This window comes from Sus scrofa, unplaced genomic scaffold (assembly GCF_000003025.6).
Source record: "Sus scrofa isolate TJ Tabasco breed Duroc unplaced genomic scaffold, Sscrofa11.1 Contig524, whole genome shotgun sequence".
Taxonomy (NCBI): domain Eukaryota; kingdom Metazoa; phylum Chordata; class Mammalia; order Artiodactyla; family Suidae; genus Sus; species Sus scrofa.
The window spans coordinates 339298-352664 of NW_018085235.1; the positions used below are offsets into that span (position 1 = coordinate 339298).

Below are 13367 nucleotides of genomic sequence, written 5' to 3' on the forward strand. Positions count from 1 at the left end.
CTGAACACTGGCAGAAAAATTCAAAGACCTGCATAAAATATGTTTGAAAAACACTATCTAAAAGAGCAGAATGATATATAGCCAGGGAGAAAAATACATATAGTATGTAAGTGACAGGACAGTTTTACAGGTTTCTGTACAACTAGTTAATGAACTGGATCTTAAAAGATAAGTGTCACGAATACAATTTCAAGAATATTATCTTTTAAAAGAATTGATTACATTTTGCTTCATAATTTATACGCTCCTTTTCCCATTTTGAGAAAATGTATCAAATGATTTCACAGAATGTGAAAAAATATGTAACTTATTGAGACAATCTTATACAAGTAAAACTTAAGATGTTCTCAATATTCTTTTTAGTTTTGGTTCTGTGTGAACCAGGATGGATTTGCTTAAAAAACATACTATCCAAGTTAAAGCCCTAGTTTAACATTTAGCTGTCCTGAAACGCTTTACTTATGGATTTTTAAATGTCTGTTATCTACTACTTACTTAACATAGAAGATGTACTACAACTCTTAATAAGGTTGAGCCCTTCTAAAGTAAAACTTCCCCATTCCCACTCTTCCCACTCCCAAACAGATTAATGTTACATTATCAGCTGTTTTCTCTGCCACCTTGGTTAGGCTGTGACACATCCCATCATCCTGATAGATAACAGAACTACAGCCACTGGCCTCTGAATTTGAATTCCCAGGTAGTTTAATAATGCTGTTTCTAAAAATCATTTCTTTCATAAGTGATGCATTTTCTTAATACAGGTACAACTTATTCTTTAAGCCATCTTCCACCTGAAATGCTGAAATGCCTTACCCTGAAATGCTTTCCGCCTCTCTACTCTAGTGAGGGAAGCTGAACAACATGGTATTAAAATAAGATCTCCATTTTGTGGACTACTCACTAAATTGCAGGTACTGGTAGGTGTTTTATATATAATTCTGGAAACAACATTAGGATGTAATAGTTTGTATTAGCATTCTAATAAGAAGCAAAAGATAGTTTAGAAAGGATCATTTTGAAACATGCACAGCTAAAAAACAGAATTGTGAAAATTTACACTCAGGAAACCCGAGTTCCCAGTGCACCACTTGAGGAGTAATGAATTACGGGATGATTTGTAAAAGATTTTGGTAGTAATGATTAGAAGTAATGATTTTTAAGAGGAGAAAAATAATACAGGGAGGTGGATCAAGAAAAATGATGAAATGAAAAAAATTAAAATTTTTCCTAACAGATGCTAAATTGAGACCTTCAAGATAGCGATTAAATAAGGACATCACAGAAGTGCTAGATATAGAGTACCTGTAACAGAAAATGAGAGAGTTAATAATATGAAAGTAATATGGGTGGATATATGCATAAGTACAGAACTCAACAATTTTCAACATTTTTTTAACTTCCAGGATTATTCTGTTAAGACACATTTTTAAGAAATGTCTATGTGCCTAAATCTAGCCAGTTTAGAAATGACAAAATGATCGTGTGTAAAAAAAATAGCGCTTAAAGATTTAAACGTAATGTAGATTTTTCCAAAATAACATATTAAGATTGATTGTAAGAAATTACTGAAGACCACAGCCTCATGGGGAATTGACCAGTATAGTCATGGCAACTAATAACTGACCCTGGTTTTGAAAATCACTTGGATATGCTGATCTACTTCTCATGGTTTGTACTACAATAAATGAGCTGAAGGAATTATAAATTATAAATGTACACACATTCCCCCCATGTTCCATAAGGAAGATGATTAAGGAAAGTAATTTTTTTTTTTTGGTCACCCTATGTCATATGGGGCTCCTAGGCCAGGGATCAGATCCAAGCCGCAACCTCCAATTAAGCTGCAATAACACCAGATCCACTGTGCTGGATGGGGTTTGAACCCGAGTCCCAGCATTCCCAAGCTGCTGCTGAACTCTCTGCACCAGAGGGAGCTCCTAAAAGAAAGTAACTTTGATTTCTATTTTACTAAGCTTTCCTATAGTTCTTTCTTTATATATAACAGATTGTAAAAGCATAAACTGATTACCTGGATTAAAGATCAATACTAAAATATGTTTTCAGACTGATACATTCAGTAAAAAGTAGGAGACTGATTACAAATATTAAATATATGACATTTTCTATGTCGAACAGAAATAAACACTTTTCAGGTTTTAGAAGTTAAATTCAGAAACTGGGTGGAAAAATGAAATGTAGATATAACATTTTGTGGATATAACAGGAACTTACGAGTCCTTATAATTGAAGGGAAGTCTTTAGAACATGGGTTATAATTGACACATTTTTCTTATTATCACCAGAAACTGTAATCCAAAAGACTAATGTGCTCTTTAAAATATTCATACAGGAAGTAAGATGCCAAATTAGAAACATTCAGGAAAATTGTGTTTTGGCAAATAGGAACTACACAAGTTGCTAAAGAGTAGCTGTTTCTTAGGCTATGATGATCTCTTAGCTATCATGTGACATTTTCTGCAAGGAAAAAATATTCTCTCATGGTTAGGATTCTGAAAAAGTGTCTTTCTTTGGTTGTCAGCCTTAAAAAAAAAACCCATGTCTGCTGTTATTTTAATTACATTTACTGTGTAGTTTTGCTAATATTCATAACATCGAAATAAGTGCCAATCATGAAGATACAGTTCATTTGGCTTAAACTTACAGATTAAACTTTACTGCAAAGGGTTAGGTTCCTGATCCTATTTCACAATTAGAAGGAGGAGCTTGATGGAGAACTTATCCTCTTTATGGTGCTGAATCCCTAACTAAAATTAATGTATTCTTCCTCCAAAACTTCTTTTATGTAAATCTCATTTAATCTATATTCCTAAATTCCTGATAACTATTGCGACCAAAGACTAAACAATTGCCTAGAGTGTAAGTACTGACTTTTTCCCATGTTGAGGAGAGTTTCAGAATTTCATGATCCTCTGTCCCATGACTATTCTGCTGTGGTTGGCAAACCATTCATTACCTGGTCGTTATGCACAGCAAAGGGTGCTACCCACTGGTACTCACCTCATGGGAACTGGGTGACTAGATTAGTCTTTCAACATAGTTTGAGAATAGATCAAAATTAATTTGTTGGTGTTTGGATACCCAACTGTCTGGGAAGTATTTGCCAAACACAGTGCTATACCACTAAATAACTGGAGAAGAACTCTACGAGATAGAAAGCAGAAAATTATAGAAACACTAGTGAAGACAAAAGGCAAATCTTTAGAAGGTGAAAATAATTGCTATGTCTCCAGGTGAAATTATCAGGGAGAACAGAAAAGATACAATTAACTGATTTTAAGATTGATAAGATTGACATCACTAGAGATCCTATAGATATTAAAAGAATAATGAGCTATTACGAGCAACTTTATGCCAACAATAGATCATTTATATTAAATGGATACAATCCTTGAAAAACATGAACTTTCAAAGCACCCAAGGCGGAAAATATAAGTTGAATATCCTATACTTGTTAAAGTAACTTCAAAATATGTGGACTGAGGAGTTCTCATTGTGGCTCAGTGGGTTAGGAACCCAACTACTATCCATGAGGATGCAGATTTGATCCCTGGCCTTGCTCAGTGGGTTAAAGAGTCTGGATATTGTGCAAGCTTTGGCTTGGGCCATGGATGTGGTTAGGATCTGGTTCTGCTGTAGGACAGCAGCTGCAGCTCTGATTCGACCCCTAGCCATGGAACCTCCACGTGCCTCAGGTACAGCCCTAAAAAGACAAGCACATAAAAAATAGGTAGAATGTGATAATGTCATTGGAGTTATGTTTTAAATTTTTTTTTCTGTTAAATAATGGAACATGTATGATGACAGTATATTGCGTCTTTTATTTGTTTTAAAATTATGCTCTGAAAACATTAGAGAGATAGAAAGATAACATAAAATGCAGCCTAAAGAGATCACACTTGATACTTTCCCAGCTCTTTCCTATTCATCTTGGAACTAACCCTGTTACTTAGAGTCTACATAATACCACAATAATATTACTAACAATACTAAAAAATAATAACCAGTTAATTTATTTTGAGATATTTTAACACTAATTTGAAGGTATAATATAACTACTGGATGAAAAGTGTAATATTCCTTGTTAATTAATACTAAAATTAATTTATACTAAATATGCTAATTATAGTATATTCAGCGTATACTATTAATAAAACAACAATAGACCACATGAATTCTTTTCTTTAGAAGCATGTAATCTAGCTGGAAATAAAAAAAAAAAAGAGTTCTAACAGAAACCAGAAAATCAAATGTTAGTTTAAGCGTACCAATAATAAGAGTGGGATCATAGGTAGCCAGTATCAAGGTTTTCTGATAAAATTGAAGTTGTATATTTAAAAACCACTTAAAAATCAGACGCAACTACCATTTTATAGGAAATACAGGGCACAGATGATCACGTTAAATAACATCGTCATAAGGATCCAAACTATTCAGTTTAGAAAGGGGCATGCATGTTCCATAGGAAAATAATCCAATTTTTCCAACAAACCAAAAGCACAGAAAAAAGATGCTAGGAGATATTATTCTAATTTTTTTTTAAATTGAGACAAAATGATGTGAAACAGAGACTTCAGATTAATGCTAAAACCTAAAGAAACTGCAAAGTGGCATTTTTTTAAGGGGTTGGGTAATTTTTAAGCATGTAGAGTGCGATAATATCATTGGACTTTTGTTTTTAAAATCCCTTAACTGTTAAATAATGGAGTATTAGGGATAACATAATACGATATCTGCTGTTTGTTTCAAAATTGTATTCTTAAAAATAGTAGAGAGATACAGACTAAACAAAAATAGCGTAATGTTTCCAACAGCTGAAGCTGAATTATGGTTCATGAATATTCCTTATATTATTCTCTCTATGGTATATACTTATAAATTTACATAATAAATATTTTATAAAAAAATAGTTGAGGAAAAGTTAGATAGAAGGTATATAATCTGGCTCATGCTCCAATATGCAGAATTTTCTAAACTATCTCCTAATTTATTTGATACACTTGAGTAATTTTTCCAGCCCCATTATACTTTTTTTAGTTTTTTTTTGTCTTTTTTTGTCTTTTTGCCATTTCTTGGGCCGCTTCCACGGCATATGCAGGTTCCCAGGCCAGGGGTCGAATCGGAGCTGCAGTCACTGGCCTACACCAGAGTCATAGCAACACGGGATCCAAGCCGAGTCCACGACCTACATCACAGCTCACGGCAACGCCGGGTCGTTAACCCACTGAGCGAGGCCAGGGGTCGAACCCGCAACCTCATGGTTCCTAGTTGGATTCGTTAACCACTGAGCCACGACGGGAACTCCTATCTAGCCCCATTCTTACGTTTACAAATCTTATAGCACTAAAGAAGACTTATTTTAGCATATAAGCAAAAAAAGGAAAAACGAATGCATTAATTCTATGAAAAGTCCTACTCTTTTACGTAATGTTTACCTGAACATTATAATGTTTACCTGCTAAAGTCTCATAAAATTCTAAACCCCAGACACCCCAATTTCTACAACTACAACTTTGCATGTGATACTAAAGACAGTCACACAGGCTTAGTGCTCATAGACTTTTTTTTTTTAATTTATGAATAAGACTTCCCTTCCAAATCCTGTAACAGCAGGCTGGTAGAGTAAGATAGACTAGAAAATATTATTTGGGTCTTATAATAAGGACTAAGCTTTCTATGCCAGGCATCATCCTTCGTGTCTATATGCACTCTCTGAATCTTCAAAATCAAAACAAAACACAACCAAACCACTTGTAACATAAATTATCCTACTTTACCTTGTGAGAAAAATGAATTTCAAAGAGTTACAATAAATTACCCAGGATCACACTGCTAATTAGCAAGAGAGAGACAAAATTCAAATTTATTTCTGTGTGATTTCAAAGCCAATGTTCTATTTGGTGCCGACACTCCTGGATCAGTTTGCAGCAAAGAGTGGTTTATAAGCATGCCAAGGTAATGACGACTTCAGTTTAGGGACTGTGTTTGGAGGTGCAAAAGGAGACTCCAGGCTCTCAGACACTCGGGTATAAAAGCGACTCTTAGTAATCTGATTACCTCTGGCTGATATTAAAATTTATAGCAGTATCTTGTCCTTTAACACATGTGACATGCCATTTGAAAAGCTGGAACGCTCTGTAACATAGCAGGAATTTACTTGGAGAGAAAAGAGCCTGTATTAAAAGCAACTGGAGGACAATGTGAGAAAAAAACAATACATGTATATACGTACATACATGTATATGTACGTCTGGGTCTGTACAGCAGAAATTGACACAACATTGTAAATCAACTATAATAGAAAAGATAAAAATCTTAAAAAAAAGAAACTGAAGACTAGTAAGTCTGACATTGTTCAGTGTTTCTTCCCTAAACACATTTGATCTATCTTAATTCTCAAGTAATGGAAGCCTCAGACCCCAAGTATAAAGCAGCACCCAACAGATTAAGAAATCTTAAAAGAAATTCTTGCTGTCTCCTAGTCTCTGAAAACAAAATGTTGCCATTTATGATTACTAATTGGAAAGAGCCTGGGTAAATAAGTAGGTTTCTAGTTCAGAGGACTTAAATCTTATACCCTAAGAATAAATACAATGAATCCATCATGTCTCAAAAAGTATGAAAAACAGGTCTGAATAATCTCATTCCTTGTTTTGATCAAGGTTGTCTGCCTTTACTTGTGTGCATAAATTAAATCTTATTTGTGGAGATAAATCTCTATCTAGACCCTTTACCACTGGCATACAATTTTGGGAATAGCGTAAAAAAAATTATAAGCATAATGGAAGAAGTTTCAAATGACCAAAAGTCATGAAAATGAAACGTATAGAAAGTGACCTAAGAAGATCTACACATATTTAGCACACAACCTGTAAATAGTTAGTACTTTCATTAAGGAGCTAAGAAACAAACGATTTAACAATTGGTATTTGGACAATAATTGACAAATAATAGAAGTTTAAACAAAAAGTAATTTAATTTAATCTACCTAAAGGTTTGGACTGTCATGTTGAAACTCTTCGATAAAAATCGTTGTGTGTCTCTGGTGATAGGACCTACAATGGGGTCAGGATCCTGGATGTGCTCTGTCTTGATGATTCACCATTCCTCGTAATAATTACTCATGGCTCCAGTTGGCTTGCCATCATATCAGCTTTTAATTCCAGAGAGGGGTAAAGAGGAAGAGATGAATAACCATTTTTATCTGATGACAATCCATAGAAGGTGAATAAGGCTCCTTCATGTACATTCTTTGGACAAAATTTAGTCACAGGGACAAATGACAAGGAACCTGGGTATATACAGAGATGAATATTCCTTCACTATAGAAAAGGAAGACAATGCTTAGTTCTGAAATATGAGTTTAAGATCCAATAGGAAATATCACAAAGACTATTTTAGAGAAAACAAACTGAGGACACATAGGACACGAAGTGGTAGATGTGTCTGGAGAATTAACAGTGGTGCCTCCGGCCTGAGGAGCACTTTATTCTGTGACAGGCCAAGTTCTCCGTCCTATAAAGTCACTTGCTATTACCAACTAAAGTAAGTTTTCCCTTTCTGTTTCCAAATCCCTGTCATTATATTTGAGATTTCAAAACTTGAATGTGTTGGAAGGGAAACATATTACTAGGGAAATCAACACTGAATTCTCGGGAGATGTAGTTAAAACAGGGTCTTTTGGTTTGGTTTGGTTTGGTTTGGTTTGGTTTGGTTTGGTTTTTAAGCACATAATTCTACTGTTAAAAACATTTAGTGTCTGGGGAAGACTCTTGTATAGCATATCATTTTTGATTCTTTGGGAATGGTTTCCTTGAATCTCATATCCTCCTGAGATTTTTCATCATCTTTAGATATTTGCCAACAGGGCACAGAAAACATAAGTACTCCATGGAATCACGCTGATTAATTTTGTACAGCACTGTAGGTAATACTTAGAAATGTATTTTAGATACAAATAAGTTGTCTTATGGGAAAATTTAATACAATAGTCAAAAAATATGGAAAGAAAAAAGTTCTAATTACAAAGCATCTACATTTACAAAATTGTCATAGATGAGAAAAACCAACCACAGACTGAGGAGTAGACTGAGATGCATTCAAAGAGGAATGGACATCACTGTGCCGTGTTCAGCATGATGATAAAAGAGTTAAATATTGAAGCAGAGATGATTTTGTTAGAATTAATCTCTGTATTTATCTTCTTAAAAAACATGCTGGCGATTTTAAGTATTTTTGGCAGACTGTTTTAGGACTCAAACAGATGAAATGAATTGCTATGTCTATAATTTAAAGACCGTATTTCCTGTCTGTTGTATTTTTATAGTGAAGTATGAACCTTTCTTTTCTAACCTTTTACATTTGGATTTACAGAAAATGAAGAAAGAAGGCAAATGGAATATCGTGGTAATTTAGTATTGAAAAATTTCTCCTTGAAAAATTATCTGAAATTCGCAATATTTATCACAGCTAAACACAATCACAATCATAGGCCCAACTTCTAATGGTTGTGTAATGTGAATGTTGTAATATTTTTACCGTGTGTTGGGATTGTCTGCCACGTGTGAGTCTTAATTCTGGAAAAAGAAATCATTTGACACAGTGAAATTCTGATTTGTGTTTAGATTTACGCATTCCTCCAATTGTTGCCACTGAGCCATTTGTGTAAATAAAAAATATATATAATACATTGCTTCATGAATATATGAATGTATAACAAATGCCCAGGAATAATAATAGTCATATCTTGTTGCATATGTCTATATTATTAATGTAATTTTGAAAGCAGATAACTTCTTTTACCTTAGAATTACCCTAAAAACTTCTGTATATGCTACTGGAAACAACTTTTATTTGTCCTTTCATGCTTATTATACATATATATGTATATACATATGTATGTGTGTGTGTTTTCAGTACTAAAGTATGTTTTAGAGTTTGGAAATAATAGTATTGATATTTCTGATCTAGAAAACATTGTCTTATCTAGTGCCCATCATAACGAGTTAGTCTTTTTATGTGTGATGATAAAAATAACCAGGAAGGAAAACCTCTTGGATAGATTTTCTTTGTTACAGAAATACACTATATCTGATCTAAAACTATTGGTGCAAAATGTTGTTCTTTTAAGAGGACAACTTTGGAAATACACTTTATTGAACTTAATCCAGATCTTCAATTTGTTAGCTACGCAAACCTGAACAATAGAACAGTCTCAATACATGCCCAGTGTTGTGAATAGTTACCTAGAGTTAATATTTCTTTAATTAAATGTTAGTCTTATATTTGAGCATCCCTGTGATGGGGAAATATGACTCCCTTAACTTTTTGTCCACAATTCTGAGATACATATGTGTTTGAAATTGAACAAATTCTCAGTCCTCATCTCTGGGACTACCCAGATCTCAAATTGTTCATCTTTTTAGTCTCTGCTTATGAAAAAGAATAAAACGGTGGGTGGAAAAGACTAGAAGCAGCTGGAGAGAAACTTCATTGGTCGCAGTTTTCTCCTTACACTTTTTTTCCAAATTTTTACTTACTACATTACATATTTTACTTACTCGTTTAAGTATTTTAATTTAAACACGACTTATTTACATATTTTCAGTTACATAATTTACTTACTCATTTAACTATTTTAATTTAAAAAGGACTTATTTATATGTTTTCAATCTTCTTTTAAGTGTTTCCTCAAACTCACTCTTCTCTAAAAACTTATCGCTCTAGGTTTCCTTAAATCTTTGTCCTTTTCTTTCTCTTCTCTACCTTAAAGCCTCCCACAACTTCCTGAGCACATGTTTATTTATTTCTGTCTGTTCCAATACCCTGCATTCTCATTTTCACTTATTTGTACCTGGTCTACTCGCAGAATCTCAATATGCAGAGGAAAACTCCAATTGCTGTTTACATGGACTGAGATTCTGGACTACTTCTGCTGATTTTGTTTTGGGTACAAAATGGGAAATGTGAGAACAGCAAGGAGACTGAGGAAAAGGAAATGCTAATAAGGACAACGAATAAACATTCTCCATATCTCATGTTCATGTATCTGAGATTGGATCTCATTAGTCATCAGAGTAAATGACACAGGAATTGGGTACCTGAATTTGATGAATGAGTAAAAATGATTTAGGTATATTAGTCCTGTTTATCAATGATGGTTAGGACTGTGTATGAATGTGTGCATGTGTGTCTGTTAAACAAAGAACATCGGGTGAGGTTTTAAAATGACAGGTATCATTTTATTTTATTAAGCAAAGCTCTTAATTGAAAAGTAAATGGCATTCATATGAACTCCTGCAATAAAATCAAGAATGTCATAGGATTTTCTATGCTTTAAAATTCCCTTTAACATTTACGGAGTTCCCGTCGTGGCGCAGTTGTTAACGAATCCGACTAGGAACCATGAGGTTGCGGGTTCTGTCCCTGGCCTTGCTCAGTGGGTTAACGATGCGGCGTTGCCGTGAGCTGTGGTGTAGGTTGCAGACGCGGATCGGATCCCGCATTGCTGTGGCTCTGGCGTAGGCCGGTGGCTACAGCTCCGATTCAACCCCTAGCCTGGGAACCTCCATATGCCACGGGAGCGGCCCAAGAAATAGCAACAACAACAAAAGACAAAAAGACAAAAAAATAAAATAAAATAACACAAAATTCCCTTTAACATTTACTACAATCATGTACGTTATTCTGTGTCTGAATCCCAAGTTAAGATTGAATTATCTGTTCAGAACCGCTGGAAATGCAACTATTGCTCTTCTGGCATAGCCACTGTTAAAACATGAATGAGCACTGTGTATCCTATCTGAAATAGAATTTTGCTAACTTTACTGACAACACTAGTTACCACTGTTATTCTTTGCATTGAAAGTATCACTTTCTTGTTTTTTTTTTTTTTCTTTCTATGTAGACCTGGAAAAGTAAAAGAAATTAATGGGAAACCATACAAAAGTGACAGTGTTTATCTTAGCAGGTTTGACTGATGACCCACAATTGAAAGTTGTATTATTTATCTTCCTTCTTCTCACCTACTTGCTAAGCATCACTGGCAATTTGACCATCATTACACTCACCCTGGTGGATCCTCACCTCAAGACCCCCATGTATTTTTTCCTTCGGAACTTTTCCTTCTTAGAAATTTCCTATACTACTACATGCATCCCTAATTTCCTGGTTATGATGGCAACTGGGGACAAAACCATTTCCTATAGCAGATGTGCTGCTCAGGTATTTTTTGTCTTCCTTCTTGGAGCATCGGAATTTTACTTGCTGGCAGCAATGTCCTATGACTGCTATGTTGCCATCTGTAAGCCCCTGCATTACACAACCATCATGAACAGTAAGATCTGCATTCAGCTTGTCCTCAGTTGTTGGATTGCTGGGTTCTTTACCATCTTTGTACCTCTCCTCTTAGGCCTGCAGCTTGATTTCTGTGACTCCAACATCGTTGATCATTTCTACTGTGACACAACTGCCCTCATGCAGATCTCCTGCTCGGACACACATCTCATTGAGACGGTGGGATTCATATCTGCTTCAGTGACTCTCGTGGTCACACTGGTGATGGTGATAATATCATATACCTATATTGCATTAACGATTCTAAAACTCCCTTCAACTAATCAGAGGAGAAAAGCTTTCTCAACGTGTTCTTCTCACATGATTGTGATATCCCTTTCTTATGGCAGCTGCATCTTCATGTATGTTAAACCTTCAGTCAAACAAAGAATATCTTTTTCCAAGGGAATTGCAGTGCTCAGTACCTCTGTAGCACCACTGTTGAATCCTTTTATCTACAGCCTACGGAACCAACAAGTGAAAAAAGCCTTCATGAATATGACACACAGGGCTGTTTCTTCCTCAAAAAGATGAATGTTTGTTCTATATGCAAAGGAAATAAACAAAAGAGCTTATAATAACAGTGTATCCAACTAAAGCTTCCAGTATATATTTCCTCCTTTTAGCCATTGGTCTTTCTCTCTCTCAAGCTTTATTTTCACAAATATGTTTGTTCCAGTGAAGACAATTTTCCTTATATTCTTCAATAGAGATTTTTTTCTCATCTCATTTCTTCTCCTTTATTATTTGTAAAAAGTTGACCTAAGATCTTTTTTTTTTTTTTTTGGTGTGTGTGTGTGTGTGTGCCGGCTGATGACACAGCCACAGCAACGTGGGATTGGAGCCTCTTCTGTGACCTACACCACAGCTCACGGCATCCCGGATCCCCGACCCACTGAGACAGGCCGGGGGTCAAACTGGCATCCTCATAGATATTCATCAGACTCATTTCCACTGTGCCAGGACAGGAATTCCTGATCTAAATTTTCAAACCATCTTTCTGTCTAAGATTTCTAGTTAGTCAAGAATATCAACTATTTTTCATTTAAATTAAATCGAATGTAGCATGTATTTTAAACATAAATTTCACCCTTTATTTGTACTTAACAACATTCTTTAAACTAATATTCATTTATATCTTTTTGCAATACTACCAATGCATTGGTGCATACAATATTTAATGAAATAAAAAAATGTGTAGTAATTATTAGCTTTTGGTGTTAATGCTCAAGTTAGAAAATACTTGTTTATTGATCATTGTTTTAAAATACTTTCCATAGAAAGTTTCCATTTGAAAGTTTTTTAGTTTCTATTTGAGAATTGTTAGCATTTATAAGCATTTAAATTATAGATGAAAAAGTGTGGCTTATTTTTAAATAATTAATAATGAAATATAGTGGTTATTTGGTGTTTCCATATCCCAACATTCTCTCTTCAAGTAACTTGGGATACCTGAACTCTTTGAAGGCTGCTTGTAAATAACTGTTAAATAAAGAAAACAATGCTAGTCAATGTCTTTATTCTTTTCAGATGGACATAGATACAGATACATAGTTATATAGCTGTTATCTCCTATCAGGGAAACCAAAGTGATAGAATAAACTAAAGCTTTTATTAAGTATTTGTTGAACTGTAAGTCATTAAGTGAATATTTGGGTAACTCAAATCAATTTCTCTGCCTTGACCAAACTATGACTATCTTAAATATAGTAAAAAATGTTTTCAGAGGTACACATAATTTTCATTTTTTTTCCCTCAGAAGTGTGTGTGCTTTGGGTCATAACTTCTTTTTCATTTCCTTTCAATTTTAACTACGGATCTTGGTTTGAAAAAAAAAGTCTGAAAAACACTAAAAGAGTAAAATGATAGTTATAACAAGAAGAAAATATATACAGTACATAAGTGACAGGACAATTTTACAGGTTTCTGTATAACTAGTTAATGAGCTGGATCTTCAAGGATATGTGTCATGAATATGAATATGATTTCAGGAATAGCATTTATTATTTTTT

The 13367-nt window shown here is 34.4% G+C and overlaps 1 protein-coding gene across 1 annotated transcript; it reads left to right on the forward strand.

Annotated features, from left to right (window-relative positions):
- Nucleotides 1-10950: 10950 nt before the first annotated feature.
- Nucleotides 10951-12035, forward strand: LOC110258869 (olfactory receptor 6C74-like). The gene has a single exon (XM_021082112.1). The coding sequence runs from the start codon at nucleotides 10951-10953 to the stop codon at nucleotides 11887-11889; it is 939 nt and encodes a 312-aa protein (XP_020937771.1). The 3' UTR covers nucleotides 11890-12035.
- Nucleotides 12036-13367: the final 1332 nt, after the last annotated feature.